The sequence below is a fragment of the Drosophila takahashii genome, chromosome 3R (genome assembly GCF_030179915.1).
Source record: "Drosophila takahashii strain IR98-3 E-12201 chromosome 3R, DtakHiC1v2, whole genome shotgun sequence".
Taxonomy (NCBI): Eukaryota; Metazoa; Arthropoda; class Insecta; order Diptera; family Drosophilidae; genus Drosophila; species Drosophila takahashii.
In genome coordinates this window covers 28,465,571-28,480,701 of record NC_091681.1, presented here as the reverse complement: position 1 = coordinate 28,480,701, position 15,131 = coordinate 28,465,571, and the positions used below count along the sequence as shown (strand labels likewise).

At 46.9% G+C, this 15,131-nt stretch overlaps 2 protein-coding genes across 3 annotated transcripts; one reads left to right on the top strand and one right to left on the bottom strand.

The window, feature by feature from the left end:
* The first annotated feature begins 473 nt into the window (after window positions 1–473).
* On the top strand, window positions 474–9,563 carry LOC108058627 (serine-rich adhesin for platelets). The gene is given in 5 exon segments (XM_044395645.2): window positions 474–642; window positions 3,442–3,856; window positions 3,919–5,767; window positions 5,942–6,873; window positions 7,353–9,563. Coding segments are annotated over 5 exon segments (3,318 nt in total). The 5' UTR covers window positions 474–599; the 3' UTR covers window positions 7,432–9,563.
* Window positions 9,564–9,616: 53 nt separating this feature from the next.
* eIF2gamma (eukaryotic translation initiation factor 2 subunit gamma) lies at window positions 9,617–15,124 on the bottom strand. Of its 2 annotated transcripts, XM_017143509.3 has the most exons (5): window positions 14,935–15,097; window positions 14,188–14,362; window positions 11,108–11,344; window positions 10,171–11,044; window positions 9,617–10,110 (listed from the first exon to the last, which is right to left on the bottom strand). In XM_017143509.3, exons 1-5 carry the CDS (start codon window positions 14,998–15,000, stop codon window positions 10,035–10,037), a joined length of 1,428 nt encoding a protein of 475 aa, XP_016998998.1. In that variant the 5' UTR covers window positions 15,001–15,097; the 3' UTR covers window positions 9,617–10,034. The 2 variants fall into 2 exon arrangements, with proteins under 2 accessions (XP_016998998.1, XP_016998997.2); XM_017143508.3 differs by lacking the exons at window positions 9,617–10,110; window positions 10,171–11,044; window positions 11,108–11,344 and adding an exon at window positions 11,490–13,560 and having other exon boundaries at window positions 14,935–15,124.
* Between the last annotated feature and the right edge of the window lie 7 nt (window positions 15,125–15,131).

The window sequence follows — 15,131 nt, the reverse complement described above, 5'->3', positions numbered from 1 at the left end:
GTGTCTATGCAAAATATAAATTAAATTTGTAGTATTAAGTTTTTTATCTATCCTCTTTAAGATTATATCTTTACAGTCCCTCTATAACGACACAAGTCGATACATTTAGCAGCACAATTGAGAAGAAAGGACAATTAAAAAAACAGGATACATAAGCTCTAGTTAAAAACCCTAAAAAGCATGCTACATTTTTTATGCAACTCATACGAAAAGGAAAATTAGACTGACAACGAAAGAGACTCTTTTTTTAGAATACTAAATTTTGTAATCATTTGCTGAGGTCTTAAGTTTTCCATTGGTAACTCAATTGCAACCTCAAGCGACCGTTACAATTTCCAAAAGAACCCTTTAAAATTCTTTTCTTCGTATCCCTGGAACTGGTTCGCGGCCCGCAAGGACGATAACGGTATCGAGGCTGGCAGCCCTGGCACGTAACGTCTGTGCGAAAACTCCCGTTCGTTTCGTCGTCGTCGGTGGTTGTTGGTATTGCTCGAACGTTCGCAAAAAAACTGTTGAAAATACTTGGATAAAAGTTGTGTGGAAAATCTAGCAAGTTTTCATTAATTGTGCCGTGCTGAGTGCTAACTAACGTGTGCAATATGTATCTTTTGGCATTGCTTGCGTTCATTGGAAATGCCAAAGGTAACGGTTCTCTTCCTAGAGGGGAAAATTGGTGTGAAAAATTTGATACACATACACACACACACACAGGCAGGAACCTGCAAAATCAGCCCCATATCCTGGTTTAAAGTAAAAATCTGCAATTGGAACGAAGATAAACTCCTTGAGAGCGACAACACAAGGTTTTTCAGGCAAAATCAATTTCGATTGCTCGGCTCCTTCAGCGATAATTGGAAATATGGTCCATGGCCACACAGTTCACAATTTATGGGACACGGGGCACACACACTCACGCAGAAACTTTGGCAGGGCACACCAACACCAGCGCACATGCTCGCTCTTTTCCTCTGCAGAAAACAGAGAGAGTGAGAGAGAGAGAAAAGGGGGCATAACGGTTTTTTGGGTGGGGAAATGGAAATGGCAATACGAAGGAAGTGGCCTGCAAAATTTCGCTTTGCTCTGCACGGAAAGAAATGGAATCATGATTTTACGACTTTTGATGAACATTAGTTAAATTTTAAATTCTAAATTAAAAAATTAACAAAATGTAAAATTGTAATGTTTATTTTTTCAAAATACTAAAAAATTTTAAAGGGGACGAGCAAAGCTTTCTTGCAGTGTATGGAATACACACAGACTCTGTAAGTGTGTGTGTGGAGCTGGTGGGCGGTTGTTAGGGGGTGTGTGCGTATGGTGTTTATTTTTTGCATGTATACTCGCCTCCTTTGTATGGGTGTGAACTGGGTGTGTGGGATTGACTCGCGTGTATGTATTTATCGCACACACACACACAAACTCGGACGCGAGTTTCACTTGGAAACTCTCGAATAAAAGGCAAATTTTTTTTTGTATGTGAAATTTTTTCTTTTTTTTTTGCGGGGGCGTAACGCACGCCTGTTTGCCATTTTCGTTCGTGCGTTTCCTGCCCAGAAATTTGCTTTCCTGCAGCACACGCATGTACCATACCCATGCATGTGTGTGTGTGTGTGTGTCCGAGTGTGCATGTATATTTGTTTTTAATTTGAATTTCCGTTTGCTGTTTAGCATTTAAATGATGTCGAAAATGTAATGCCTTTGCATTTAATTTCACTCGAGTGATAAATATTGTGGTCCCTGTCCCTCCTTGCCTCTCCTTGCACCCTTTTCTCCCCCTCTCTCTCTTTGCTGAGAAAATTTACAGCACCTGCTGCACTTTGGCAATGCGAGTGTGTATGTGTGATTTGGTGGCGCAATATTAAATCAGCAAAGGCGAAAGTTGGTCAAGTGTGTCAAAATAAAGAATTCAGTAAGCATCGAGTGTGCATTATAGGTGCATAAATATGTGTATGTACATTCGCATGGAGCCTGTGTAAATACATATGCATGCACCCACATACAAGGACTTTACCTACGTATTTGGTTGGCCACAAAGCAAATATCAAATAACAGTATATAACCCACATTTTTTAAGTATAAACCCACACGTTTTTTATGATGATTAAAGCAAAGTTATTTGTAAATTTTTATTAGAAGCTCTACAGTCTTTATTATAAAAGTGTATTATAAAAGTGTTAATATCCTTACATCTCAAAAACGCCAATAAGTATGCTTTAAAATTTTCAAATTGCCACAAAAACTTCTTAAAGCTAAGATATCTTATTTTCCTCAAACTCTTGAAGTCTATACCTTTTTTTTTCGAATTCAAAACTTTTTATAAGGTCTTTTTTCGATTTAAACTATTGGAAACTTTTTATAGTTTCGGATATTCTTAATAAAATAGCAATCAGTAATTGTATAACAAAAGTGTTTGTATCCTTACCTCACGAAATCGCTAATAAGTATGCTTTAAAAACTTAAAATTTCTAGAAAAACTTTTCAATCCTCTCATTAAAGCTTAAGATATCTTTTTTTCCTTACACCCTTAATACATTCATTTCAATAAATTTTTTCCGAAATCAAAACTTCTTTTTAAGGTTAATGCCTAGTACTCACTTCAATCAAAAAGCCTACGAAATGAAAATCCCCATACAAATTTTTGATCACGAAATTTTCCACTTGTCATTTTTGTATAGAAATTTTCGTTTCGTTGCCTTTTTGATTGAAGTGAGTACTAGGCATAAGGGACAAATTAAAATGTTTTCCATTTAAACTATTAAAAGCTTTTTGTAGTTTCGGATAGTCTTAATAAAAACAAGATGGTGTAATTTTCCCATATAAAGAAATGAAATAAAGACCTTTATCCGCAAGAACCCCCATTAAACCATAGTTATACCCGTTACTCGTAGAGTAAAAGGGTATATTGTATTCGTGCAAAAGTATGTAACAGGGAGAAGGAAGCGTTTCCGACCCCATAAAGTATATATATTCTTGATCAGGATCACAAGCCGAGTCGATCTAGCCATGTCCGTCTGTCCGTCTGTCCGTCTGTCTGTCCGTCTGTCCGTCTGTCCGTCTGTCTGTCTGTATGAACGCTGAGATCTCAGAAACTATAAAAGCTAGAAGATTGGCATTTTGCATGCAGATTTTAGGAGTTCCTACGCAGCGCAAGTTTGTTTCAAAATGGTGCCACGCCCCCTCTAACGCCCACAATCGCATATATACGATTTTAAAAATTTTAATATTTTGGAAAAGTAAAAATGCAGTTTTATTGTGTTTATCAATACCTATCGAAATGTAGAAGAAATTTTTCAAATCGGACCATTCGTTAAAAAGTTATGCGTGATCAACGTTTTCTATCTCTATCTCCATCTCCCTCGCACTCCCTTTACCTGAGTAACGGGTATCTGATAGTCGGGGCATCCGACTACAACGTTCCCTCTTGTTTTTTTTCACCCCATGCAGATGGAAATGCGGTGAGCTCGAGCCTGATCCCCGGCGGGTCCTGCCGCGACTACAATGGGAAGATGTACGAGACGGGCATGCACTACATGCCCGGTCCCGACTCCTGCCGCCTGTGCATCTGCGACAGCGGGCTGCCCAAGGCGTGCAAGATGGTGCTCTGCGAGGCGTTCAGCAAGTGCAAGTCCTTCCAGACGGTGGGCAGCGGCAACAACTGCTGCGAGGTAATCTGCCTGGACGACCAGTTCAGCGACGGGAGCACCGACTTTGGCATTTGACTGGTGGCCAGTGGCATCACGGCCACGCTCTCACTGTCGCTGCTCTTCTTCCTGGTGAATCGCCTGAGGCAGCGAAAGATGCGGGCGCGGGAGAACCGCCAGAATGCGGAGGATCAGCGCAGCATCGTGGGCAGCATAGGGTGAGTGTCCCACCCAAGATCCTCTAATGTTCCCCCAATAACCCCCGTAAATCCTTACCCAGCTACATAGCCGGAAACATGGGCTACATGGAGGGCAATCTGAGTGCCATTGACTACTCCTACGGCGGCGCCGCCACCCACTATCCCCTGTGGAAGCCGCACTTTCCGCGCGGCGAGGCTCCTCCGCCCTACGAGGAGGCGGTGGCCATCTCCCAGGCGGAGGCGCTCAGTGCCCAGTGCACGGTCAGCCTGCCGGCCAGTTCCCAGCGAGCGGTGGCCACCGTCAGCCAGCAGCAACACGCGGCAGTGGCCCAGGCCCAGGCTCAAGCCCAAGCTCAGCAGCAGCAGCAACAGATCCAGGCGCAGGTCCAGGCTCATCAGCATCTGCAGCAGCACACGCTCCAGCTGCACACTCAGCCGCAGCAGCATCATCAACCCTACAGCCAGCAACTGGTGGCCCATCCGCACGCACAGCACCCCCATTCGGCGGCTACCGTGCTGCCCCAGTCGAACCAGTACACCCAGAGCACCACCAATCTGATCAACATAAACATCAACAGCGGCGGGGTGACCACCATAGCCACCGGGGAGAATCACCAGCCGCCCTACAGCCTGCAGAGCGACCACCAGCTCAGCCTGGAGCAGCAACAGCAGCAGCAGCACTTGGTGCAGCCTCCCGTCAGCAGTGGATCCATCTGCCTCCAGGCGATGCCCAAGCCGCCGGTCAACGGGGAGTGCAGCTACAAGAACTGCCACCTGAACATCAGCGCCAGTGTGACCACTGCGGCGGCCAGTTCCAGTTCGGCGGCCTACACGGCGGGACGCAGGACCACGCCAAGGGGATCCCAGGAGCTGCTGCATCAGTTGCCGCAGCAGCAACAGCAGCACCAACAGCAGCAGCAGCAATATCTCACCGTGGCCGATGTGGAGATCAATGCCAGTGCCAGTGCCGCCAGCTATCATTCCCTGCCGGCCAGCAGTGGCGAACTCCTGGCCACACCCACTCACTCCCAGGTTCTGCAACAGCAGCAGCAGCAGCAACACCTGTTGGCGGCCATCTCCTCGCCGGCCATGGAGCTGCTGCAGCCCCTGGAGATAGCCACAATCTCGGCGGCACCGGCCTGCAGCACAGCTGATTCGGTGACCCAGACCACGCAGATGCCTCTGCAGGGAACGCTGAAGAACAGTCAGCAGATCAGCAAGACACCCTCCAGTTCGAGGCGCTATCATCGCACCGTGCCACGCTACTTTGCCGTGGCCGATCCCCTCCAGCTGAAGCCCAAGACGAGTCCAAGCGAGAAGCAGCAGGCGGCCAGCAAGAAGCCCATGTGCCAGTGCCCCATCCAGCATGTGCCCATGTCCTACATGGGCAGCACGGCCAATGCGAATGCCTTCCTGAGCGGAGCGGGCAAACTGTTTGCAGGGAACTCGAGCAGCAGCAGCACCTCCACGCCCACCTGCTCCCTGTCGCCGGGGGCGGCGGTCAGCGGGGGAGTTCGTCATGCAGCCACCTTGTCCTATGGACAGCGAGCCAAATCCTCGACGAATCTGCAGCAGCAGGCACAGGATCTGATCACGGCGGCTGCCTCGGGTGGAGGAACCTTACGAAGAAGCGGTTGTGGCCACGAGCCCAAGATAGCCACCATCTCCAAGCAGGTGGGCGATGAGACGCATCATGCGGGATCAGCCGGCGGCGGCGGAGTCAATGTGTCGGCCATCATACCACCGCCGCCGCTGCAGCATCCCGAGGAGGTGTCGGCCCCGCCAATTGTCCTGGGACGCGTGCAAAAGAGGTCCTCCAGCAGTTCCGCGGAAAGGGGCAGGAGTTCCAGCGGCGCAGGCGGGAGTGGCGGACGCAGTGTGTCCAGCGGTGGCGGCGACTCCCTCTCCAGCGCCTACTTGAATCGAAAGGTGAGTTCGAAATGTAAGTAATCCCTTTGTGAGAGCTTGACATGTCGGCGGGGAATGAGATCGCAGGCGAAATGGGAGAATTGATTGGACTTGATTGGTATATATATATCTCTGGTTTCATTCCTCGATTTCCCTTTTCCTTAACCCCTGGGCTCATCCGCCTTTCTTTTCCAGGTTGATGCCTACTTGAGTTTGACGCAGAAACAGCAGCAACATTTCTTTAACCAGCAACATCAGCAGCAGCAGCAGCAGCATCCAGATCCAAGCAATCCGACTTTACCACCGAAACTCTACAAAAGCCTAACGAATTTAAAGAGCGCCACCGTGGTCAGCACCTCCTCGTCCTCCTGCTCGTCCAACGGCGTGGCCACCATCTACACGCTGAGCAAGCCGGTGTCCAGTGGCCAGCGCTCCAAGGAGCAGACGCCCTCGTTGACCCTGCCGCCGGCGAGTCCGTCCGCAGGATCCGGCGAGAAGCTGGCCAGCGGCAAGATAAACTCCAGCACCTTCTATCCGCTGGCCAACCATGTGACCTACACCCTGCCCAAGCACATCAGCGGCAAGGTGTCGCTGAACAGCACCATCAACAGTGTGGTCAGCAAGGTGCCCTCGGTGATCAGCATTCCGCCGGTGGAGAACAACAATCCGGGTGGTCAGACGGCGGGGAATCCGGCCAAGAGCACCACACTGCCAAAGATACTGCGCGTGAAGCGGGATTCCGGAGGAGGAGCTGCTGCCACGAGCCTGGCGATTGCCCACTGCCAGATGCCCAGTTACCCGGTGACGCCGAAGGCCACCAGCGGACGGTCGCCCAGCAAGCAGCTGCCCGTGTGCACCACCTCCAAGAACTGCCTCAATCCCAAGGAGCACTTCCTGCCCAACGACACCAGCCTGGACGATGACTACCTGAGCGAGTGCGAGAACTGCAAGATAGCGCAGAGCGCCAAGTACTACCTGGATGCCGAGATGAGCGGCGCCGGATCCTCCAGCTCGCACCAGGAGACGATGACGCTGCAGCGCAAGTCGCTGGAGGAGACCAAGGAGGAGCCGCTCGATAGCTACTACCGCAGCTCGCACACCCTGCCCAGCAATGCCAAGAAGCATGGGTGAGTAAATATACCTGATGATAAAACATACCAAGGGCACTGAGAAAACTTGAGAACGAAAAAACCAAGAACGAATCTTCTTGATTTCAGTATTTTGTCTTCTCACATTTTCGAGCACAAACGTTCTTGAAATCAAGAATAAAAGTATTCTTGATCTGGTTTTTTGAGAATATATCATTCTTGATTTCGTTTATCAAGCATGAACACTCTTGAAATACCATGGTATACTACTATAAAAAACCAAAGAACGAAAAAACCAAGAACAAATCTTATTGATTTCAGTATTTTGTCTTCTCACATTTTCGAGCACAAACGTTCTTGAAATCAAGATTAAAAGTATTCTTGATCTGGTTTTTTGAGAATACATCATTCTTGATTTCGTTAATCAAGCATGAACACTCTTGAAATACCATGGTATACTACTTTAAGGAATGCAAGACCTTAAACCTCTTCTAATACCATAATATTTTCTATTATAGCAAGAACAACAACCGGGAAAAGTGGCAGTTTTCCACGATACCGGCGGCCAGCTCTTCGGATGAAGATGTCAACGAATGAGATTTAAGCCATTTTCTTTAAGATGCCCGATCCCCGGCCAGAAGAGCATCCTAAAGAAAACGCAGGCTCCAAACACCCAAAATCCCGCCCCCGGAAGGCTAATCAACTCGATAGGAAACCTAGGAACCCAACCAATTGCTGCTGCAACGAGCGATAGATCCTGTATATAGGCATATTAAGCGTACTTTAATCCACATATTACATTGTGTCATTGAATGAGTAGATGGTAACCAACTGATTGTTAGATATAACCATGACGATACTCAAAACCCAACAGCGGCATGTAAATCTGCGTGTTTGTTATGCACCTGTATATCTCTGTATGTATGTAATTGAATCTGTACTGTACCATAAACGATATGAAGCGATAGGATAAGGAAGTTAGGCCGAGAAAAAAATCAATTATAACCAATGCATTATGAGGATATTAGCGAACTGTTGAATACCTAGCATATACAATATATATATATGAAATTGATCATTAAGATGTCGAGCCCTACTGCCATCTGCCATTTTGCCAACGTTAACTGTCAATAATTGTGTACGTATGTAATATCTAAATAATGAATGTATGAAATTAAAACTTTTTATAAACAACTAAAGGAAGCTGACCAAAAGTTGAAGGTATTCCCTGCTGCTCATCCCCAAGATGCACAAACATTGCACATACGAACTCTAGGATAAAGCAATTGACATATACATACATGCATAAATAGAGGAAAACTTAGGATACGAATTTGAATTCAAGGCTCATTACCATTCCAAACCCGCTTTATTAAAATGTCGGAATCCAGACAATTGCTCTTCTAACTTCTAAATTTCCATTCTTTTCCCAGTAAACTCAAATGAATGTACCATATAAAATGAAACTGCGTCAGAATATAGAAGTAAGAAATCGTTTTTGTGTGGGGTTTAATAGACATTAGACTGTTTCTTGATCGATAACGAAGGACTTGCTAGAGAATAACTTCCGTTTACTTCTTGAATCGGGCGGGTCCTAGACAGTCTAATGCCAACGATATAAGCACGATATAATTATATGTATATGGAATACAGGTAGATGAGCAGTGGCGACCCAGAGGTAATTGTTTGACTCGATCAATTTGCAAAACTAGTCGTAATCATACTAAGCCAGGAGTTACTCAAGCAATTAGTCGAAGCTTCACTTAGACGAAAGCCAAAGATACCCCAAAAATAGATACTAAAAAGTACATTTTTTTCCTTTGCATTAGCCTTAGTCTTAGTTCATTCCTAATTTCCCCTAATCACTCTTCTGATGACCCGATGGTTACGGAAACTTGTTCGAAAACGGTTCTTGTTCCGCTTTTGGTTGTAATCGATCTCTGACCTGAAAACTGTATTGTGTTCAAAGGATGCTCAAAATAGCTATATACCGAAAAAGCATGAATTGTACAATCTGTTGTTTAAGTTCGAATATTAATATTGTATGTATGTTCAACGAAGACTCGAGACTCTGTTATCAAATGCTCAAAGCGTGTACTGACCACAACGCAATCGTGTCCCCCGATTTGGGGGAGTAATTTAGCAAAGTGAAATTACAAGTATTACAGAAATTACTCAATAGTATTAAATAATGAAATCAAACGTTTTTCAATATACTTATTAGTGAGTCATTTATCAAAATTTAGTTTCAACAGTAAAACCAAAACAACATATGTACATCACGGCTAAGTACGAATTTTTATTCAATAAGCTATATTTACTATTAAACGAAGTCTCAAAAAACCAAATATTAAATTAACAGATACTTGGTAATAGTAGTTTAAAATTACAAAAGATAAAAATACATTAAAATTAAACTAGTGTGCGATAGTTAAACAAATTTACCAAATCGAAAAAACCAAACCGTTTCAAAAATTATTCAACACAATTGATGTCAATGTCGGATGCGGATTAACTGTAATCGGTGGCGACGGACATCGTGTTTCAAAAACGATATTGAGATTTGTATGAATAATTGCTTAAACAACAAAATATTACGAGTATCAATGTGTTATTGAACAAAAATCGTATTGTAACTATTTAAATTTAATTGAACTAAAAGTGGAAAAATAAATTGGTCTATAATGAAAATAAAATCAGATTTTTACTTTTTCTCTGGGGGTTTTAAGGCCTACCTACCCAACATAACCTTCACTCCAACATTCCCAAAATAACAAGTCAGTTCTTGAGGTTTTAATTGTAAAAAATGCAATACAATTTGTTACGTGTTTTTTTCCTTTCGTTTTTCTTTTGTATTTAAATCATAAAAACAATTTTACGATGTATCAGATTTGCCTTTAGTTAATATAATATGTAAGGTATATCCTATTAGTTGTTTTTGTAATGCCTGATTCTGCTATAGATGCACAACACTCGCAAGCGGAACGTGTGTTTTCTTTTTATATACATACTCGACAACAAAATTCAATAAATTAAGTTAGGTATGTATTTCTTGTTGGTACTTAATTGTTTTCGGTTTGATCAACGGACACGGGAAGAATGGAGCTGGGGGACAAGAAGGAGCAGGGCAAAGAGGCTGCTACTGATGTCGTCGCTGGTGTTGTTTGCAAGAGTAGAACCAATGTGATCCTAACTTAGTTCTACTTCTTTGCTACCTGACTGTCCAAAACGGGTGTGATTGTCTTGCCTCCAAAGATCTGACCCCAACCGATCAAACTGAAAGGGAATATTCAAAGGTTATTTCAAAGAAACTATTAGCGGACTGAGTTTACTCACCGCCAGTGGTTCTCCACACGTCTGCTAAGGGCAATCTTCTCGCCCTTCTCCGTGCAGACAGGCGTCGTGAGCACAATCTTGGCCAAATCACCCTTGGTGGCCGAGATGCGGCCGCCGGTGCTAAGGGATCCGATGTTAACCAACAGGATTTCGTTCTTCTGCAGCTTCTCCACGCGCGCACCCTTCTTGTCGCCATCGGTGCGGACACCCAGAAGGCGACGGAGGAGGTAGTACGAGATTTCCAGCTCCTGGTAAATGTCAGGCAGCTGGCCAACGGCGCCGAGCACCTGGCCGACCAAACGATCGGCACGGCAGAGCGTTGGATCGATCTTGGTGCCCACACCAATCAGACCGCCGGGCACGGCGTACTGCAGCTCGTTCTGCTCGGCGAACAGCGAGACGATGCGCGAGAAGATGGGACGGCAAGTGATGTTGCCGTCGCTGTCCTTGGTCACGACACCCGGTCGCACCTCGATCTCCTGGCCCACCTTCAGCACACCGCTCAGGATGGAGCCGCCGGCCACGCCGCCCTTTAAATCAGCCACTTCGCAGCCCGGCTTGTTGACGTCGAAGGATCGGATGACGATCAGACGGGGCGGGGCGTTGAAGTCGCGCGGCGGCACGGGGATCTTGTTCACAATGTACTCGCAGAGCACATCGATGTTGTACTTGAGCTGGGCCGAGATCGGGATGATCGGGGCGCCCTCAGCGACGGTGCCCTGGACGAATTTGGTGATCTCCTCGTACTGCTCCTTCGCCTGGCTCTCCTTGATCAGATCGATCTTGTTTTGCAAGATCAGAATCTGTTTCAGCTTCATGATTTCAATGGCCGCGAGATGCTCAGATGTTTGCGGTTGTGGACATGATTCATTGCCTTTGTATAAGAGGGTTATAAATTAGTAAGTGTCTTTGTAATATTAAGATCGTAAGTACCCACCAGCAATGAGCAGCAGGGCGGCGTCCATCACAGCGGCGCCGTTCAACATGGTGGCCATAAGAATGTCGTGACCGGGGCAATCTACGAAGCTCACATGCCGCACCAATCTGAAGTTTCCGGAGCAGTTGAGTCGGGTGCAGGGCAAGCTGTCGTCCTTGCTCGAAGCATCCGATACGAAGCTGGCCGGACGCGGGCACTTGGGGTTGTCACACTTGTAGATTTTGGCATTGGCGTAACCTAAAAGCAGGGCGAAATGAATTATAGAGAACATATTTCTTAATTCTTCTACTCTTCTGTGGATAAATCTAAATATATGCTATGTGGCTACACTAGATTTTGTTTTCCAAAACATAAGGCTTAAATAAATAAATACATAACATCATTTAATTATCATAAGTTATTTATTGTGAAATATTGATTTACACATACATAATACCGTACTTAATTTCAGCACATTATAAAGGTGGTTTGTCCAAACACTACTGTTAACCTAGTTCAATAATAGAAAAAAAATGAAATGTATAGAATTACATGTACAAATTATACAGCGTTCTCGATTTATTCCCTAGACGTATGTTGTTCAAACTTAATATAATCCACGATTCGTCGATATTCGCATTTGGCAGTGCAAAAGAATTAACAAATAAATAGTTAAAATGCAATCAATTAGTTGTTCATAATATAAATCTGATTACAGATGGCCGGCATGCGCCAATTGAAAATAGTAAAAGCCAATGCAGTTTAAGGTATTTTCCGACTTAACAAAAAAAAAGAAGATAACTTTGTGTCCGTTCAAAAGAGGACCTTGCGGCAATTGTCCGCCCCGCAGCGGCACTCAACGCGCACAGCGGTCGAGAGGTTCTCGTAGGGCAAGTCCTCGTTGTCCGCGCGAATGTAGTCGAAGCTCAGCTCCTCGCCCGCTTTAATTGGACGCAGCGTGAAGAACACGAGGTGCGGCAGGGCCACATTCAAGTGCTCGATCCAGCAGGGGAAGACGGCAAGATTCGGATCACACGAGTGGTTGATAAAGTGCGAGATGTTGCCATAGTTGGCCGCATCAATGGTGTACTCGCTCTCCTGCGCCGTGTTGTAGTCCAAGTCGAATAGGTACGTCCTGCCCTTGTCGTCGTACGCCTTTCCCCGCTCGTTGGCCTCGTCGCTGGTGATGATCTCCCCGATGTACTCGCACACAAATTCCCCCTTTCGCAGGGCACTCGGGGTCTTCACACCCCAGCCGCTGCCGTTGCTCGTCTTGAAGAGCACCAGCGGCAGCTGTCGTCCGTGCTGCACTAGACGATTGGAGCACGTCTCCTTGCAGGCACAGCGGCTATTGCACTCGAAGATGGCGCTGCCGGGACGCAGGCGCAGTCGTCGGTTGCTTCGCTCGTAGGCAAACAGCTCGCCAGCCATGCGGGCACAGCACTTCGTGGAGGCGGCGCATTCCTCACCGCCACCATCCTCATCACTGCACTTGCAGCCCAGAAGCCCCGCTTCAGGCTTCGGCACATTTTCGCCTATTATGTTCTTCTGTATGTACATGAAATTGCTGTCTATGGTCTCCAGATCCACGTTGTTCTCAACTTGTATGGGAGGCGATGGCTGCTCTACGACATTCATGCGTTGCTCAAAGATGGCGAGGTCTACCAGCTGCTTGCGCCGCGTAAATTGGGCTCGCTTGAGTTGCATATTGCGCAGCGCTCGCTCTCCGATCTTCTGCGGCTCCCGCTGGCTGCGACTGCTTGCCGCCTGGTATTGGGCCAGTAGAATGAGGTCCAGCTGCAGATTAAGCGGATCAAAGGCATCTACCTCGGCCACCGTGATGTTCTCCATCAGCGGCAGGGCCTCCAGCTGCTTCTCCAGCTCACTGGTTATCTTGGCCAAGTACGTTTCGTAGAGCTGCTGATGCCGCTGCACAAACTCCTCCATTTGGACGCAATCCGCCACATTGGCCAGGCTCTCCCAGGTGTTTTTGCTGGCCGCATAGCCCTGCCATTTGACTAAGAAGACTGGCTGATACTGATCTACCTCGACGCATTCAATGCGCTCCACAATGTACTCGCCCTTTGGCGGCTTCTTGACCATCAGTCCCTCGTTGTTTTTGGATCGCTTGGAGTTTGGAGTCGGCGTGCTCACACCGCAGCTACGTCGTCGCTTTAGATCGGCGGATCCCTTGAGAGATCCCACGTCATGGTCCTCGCAGCCAAAGACGCTGCCATAGCCGCTGCTATTGCTGGGACTCAGCGAGGTCTGGCTACTGCTCCGCCGGCTGGTGCGTCTGCCCACGCTGTACGAGGAGGATGATGGCATGGAGAACGGGGCCGAGAGACGGCGCAACCTGCTGTGGCGCCGCAATTCAGAGAGGTGTCGCAGGACGGAACGTTGCTTGATTTCGTACTGCTGTCGCTGCTGCCTGGAGCTCACAAGTTTTTTGATTTTCTTTTCGCTTAAGCGTTCTGCAAATGACAAGTTTTGGACAATTTTTGGATTGGATGGCGGGTTGTTTTTGAGCGCGTCGCAACCGAAGGAAACGAAAAAACCGGAGAGATGGGGAAAAAGAAGAAAAAGATTGGCAATTAATTAAATTGCTGGATTATCGGTCGAATCAATAAAGATGGCAAATTCAAGACTAAGCTAACAGAAAGAGATTCTTAAATATTCTATGGGAGATTTCTGTCTTTTTAGTCTACTTAGGCGACGACACACCTTGACAGGCAAGGCAACGCGTGCTATAATCCAGCAATTTAATTTAATTTAATTTAAGGAAACAAAATACACAGGAGTACGAGTTACAAGAGACAATCATTCGCAGAACGCTTCTTTCAACAGTATTTCGATATAAAGCAGCGACAGAGTTGGCTACGCGGTGTGCCGTCGTCGGAACGGTGTTAAGTAAGATTAATCTTAGGGCTAGACAGGATTTTGTGGGGTTATCATCATCGGCCAGCCGAGAAGGTTTACATACATTCTTAGGGCACTACGGGTTTACAGGCGAGCAGAGCAGGAAGGATCAACATCAACATACGACTAACTTAGGCTAGGAGCTAGAACTATGGTTATCCTGGACGGATCCCGGCACTCACCCAGCTTGATTGTGATATTGCGCTCCAGTTCGTTCTTGAAACGCACCGTCTGCACGCCGGAGATGGCCTTGACCACCGTGGATTTGCCGTGGGCCACATGACCGATGGTGCCGATGTTGATGGTTGCCTGGCGGGAGATGACCTCTGGCGAGAGAGGCGTTAGCTTGGACACGTCCTGCAAAGGGGCAAATGCAAACCGATTAATAAACTTTGATCGAGAGGATCAAGGAGAAAAGTGGGTGAAAACAAGACTCGTTTACCACCGCCACGCCCCCCGACAAAACAGCCCGCCGCCTCAGCTGCATGTGTGTATATGGGAAAGCCGTCGATTTTGAGGTTAGAATGTCGCTTGAATTGCATCAGCTAAATGGATGACAACAGTCGGGCTGTCCTCGCGCAACTGAGCTGCTGGCCGGGCTCTGAATCTCGCCCGGGCAAAAATCGATCCCAAAGGCAGGGCCAAAACCCCGGGGAAAACCAAACAGTCCCTAAATTTAGCGCCACGTGCTGCATTTTCCCTACGTTTGCAGAGCCACAACAAACGGCTGTTGGCCCCGGGAAAACCCACTCGGGGCTGCTGGACAGCCGGCTGTGGTCCGCTCGAGGGTATCTGATCGCGTCCTGGCCTCCCTCGCCCCGCTGTTTTCCCGGGAAGCGGCTTCCATGATGACGACGCGTACACTTTCACACACGGGCGGAGAGAAAAAAGGGCAGGCGGCGTCGGGCGGTCCTTTTCGGGCTGCTTACCAAGTTGCTGAGGTCCTGCTTCTGCAAGTTTTTGTTCACACCGATTTGGGCTTCAGCCGTGGCCATGTTGCGGATGTTTTCGAAAACGATGCGAATATAAAATTATAAAATATTTTCAGCTATTACAGCTCGGCATCAAATCTCGATATCGAAGAACGATAGGGCCCGATAGGCGGAGAGAAATAACAAATGGAGTG

Excerpts from the sequence above, each read along its gene's own strand:
- eIF2gamma (XM_017143508.3), bottom strand. The coding sequence starts at position 15,000 with ATGGCCACGGCTGAAGCCCAAATCGGTGTGAACAAAAACTTGCAGAAG. Across the intron at positions 14,363-14,934 it reads AGCAGGACCTCAGCAACTTG|GACGTGTCCAAGCTAACGCC; the intron begins GTAAGCAGCCCG and ends GCCCCTTTGCAG. Across the intron at positions 13,561-14,187 it reads CAATATCACAATCAAGCTGG|AACGCTTAAGCGAAAAGAAA; the intron begins GTGAGTGCCGGG and ends TGTCATTTGCAG.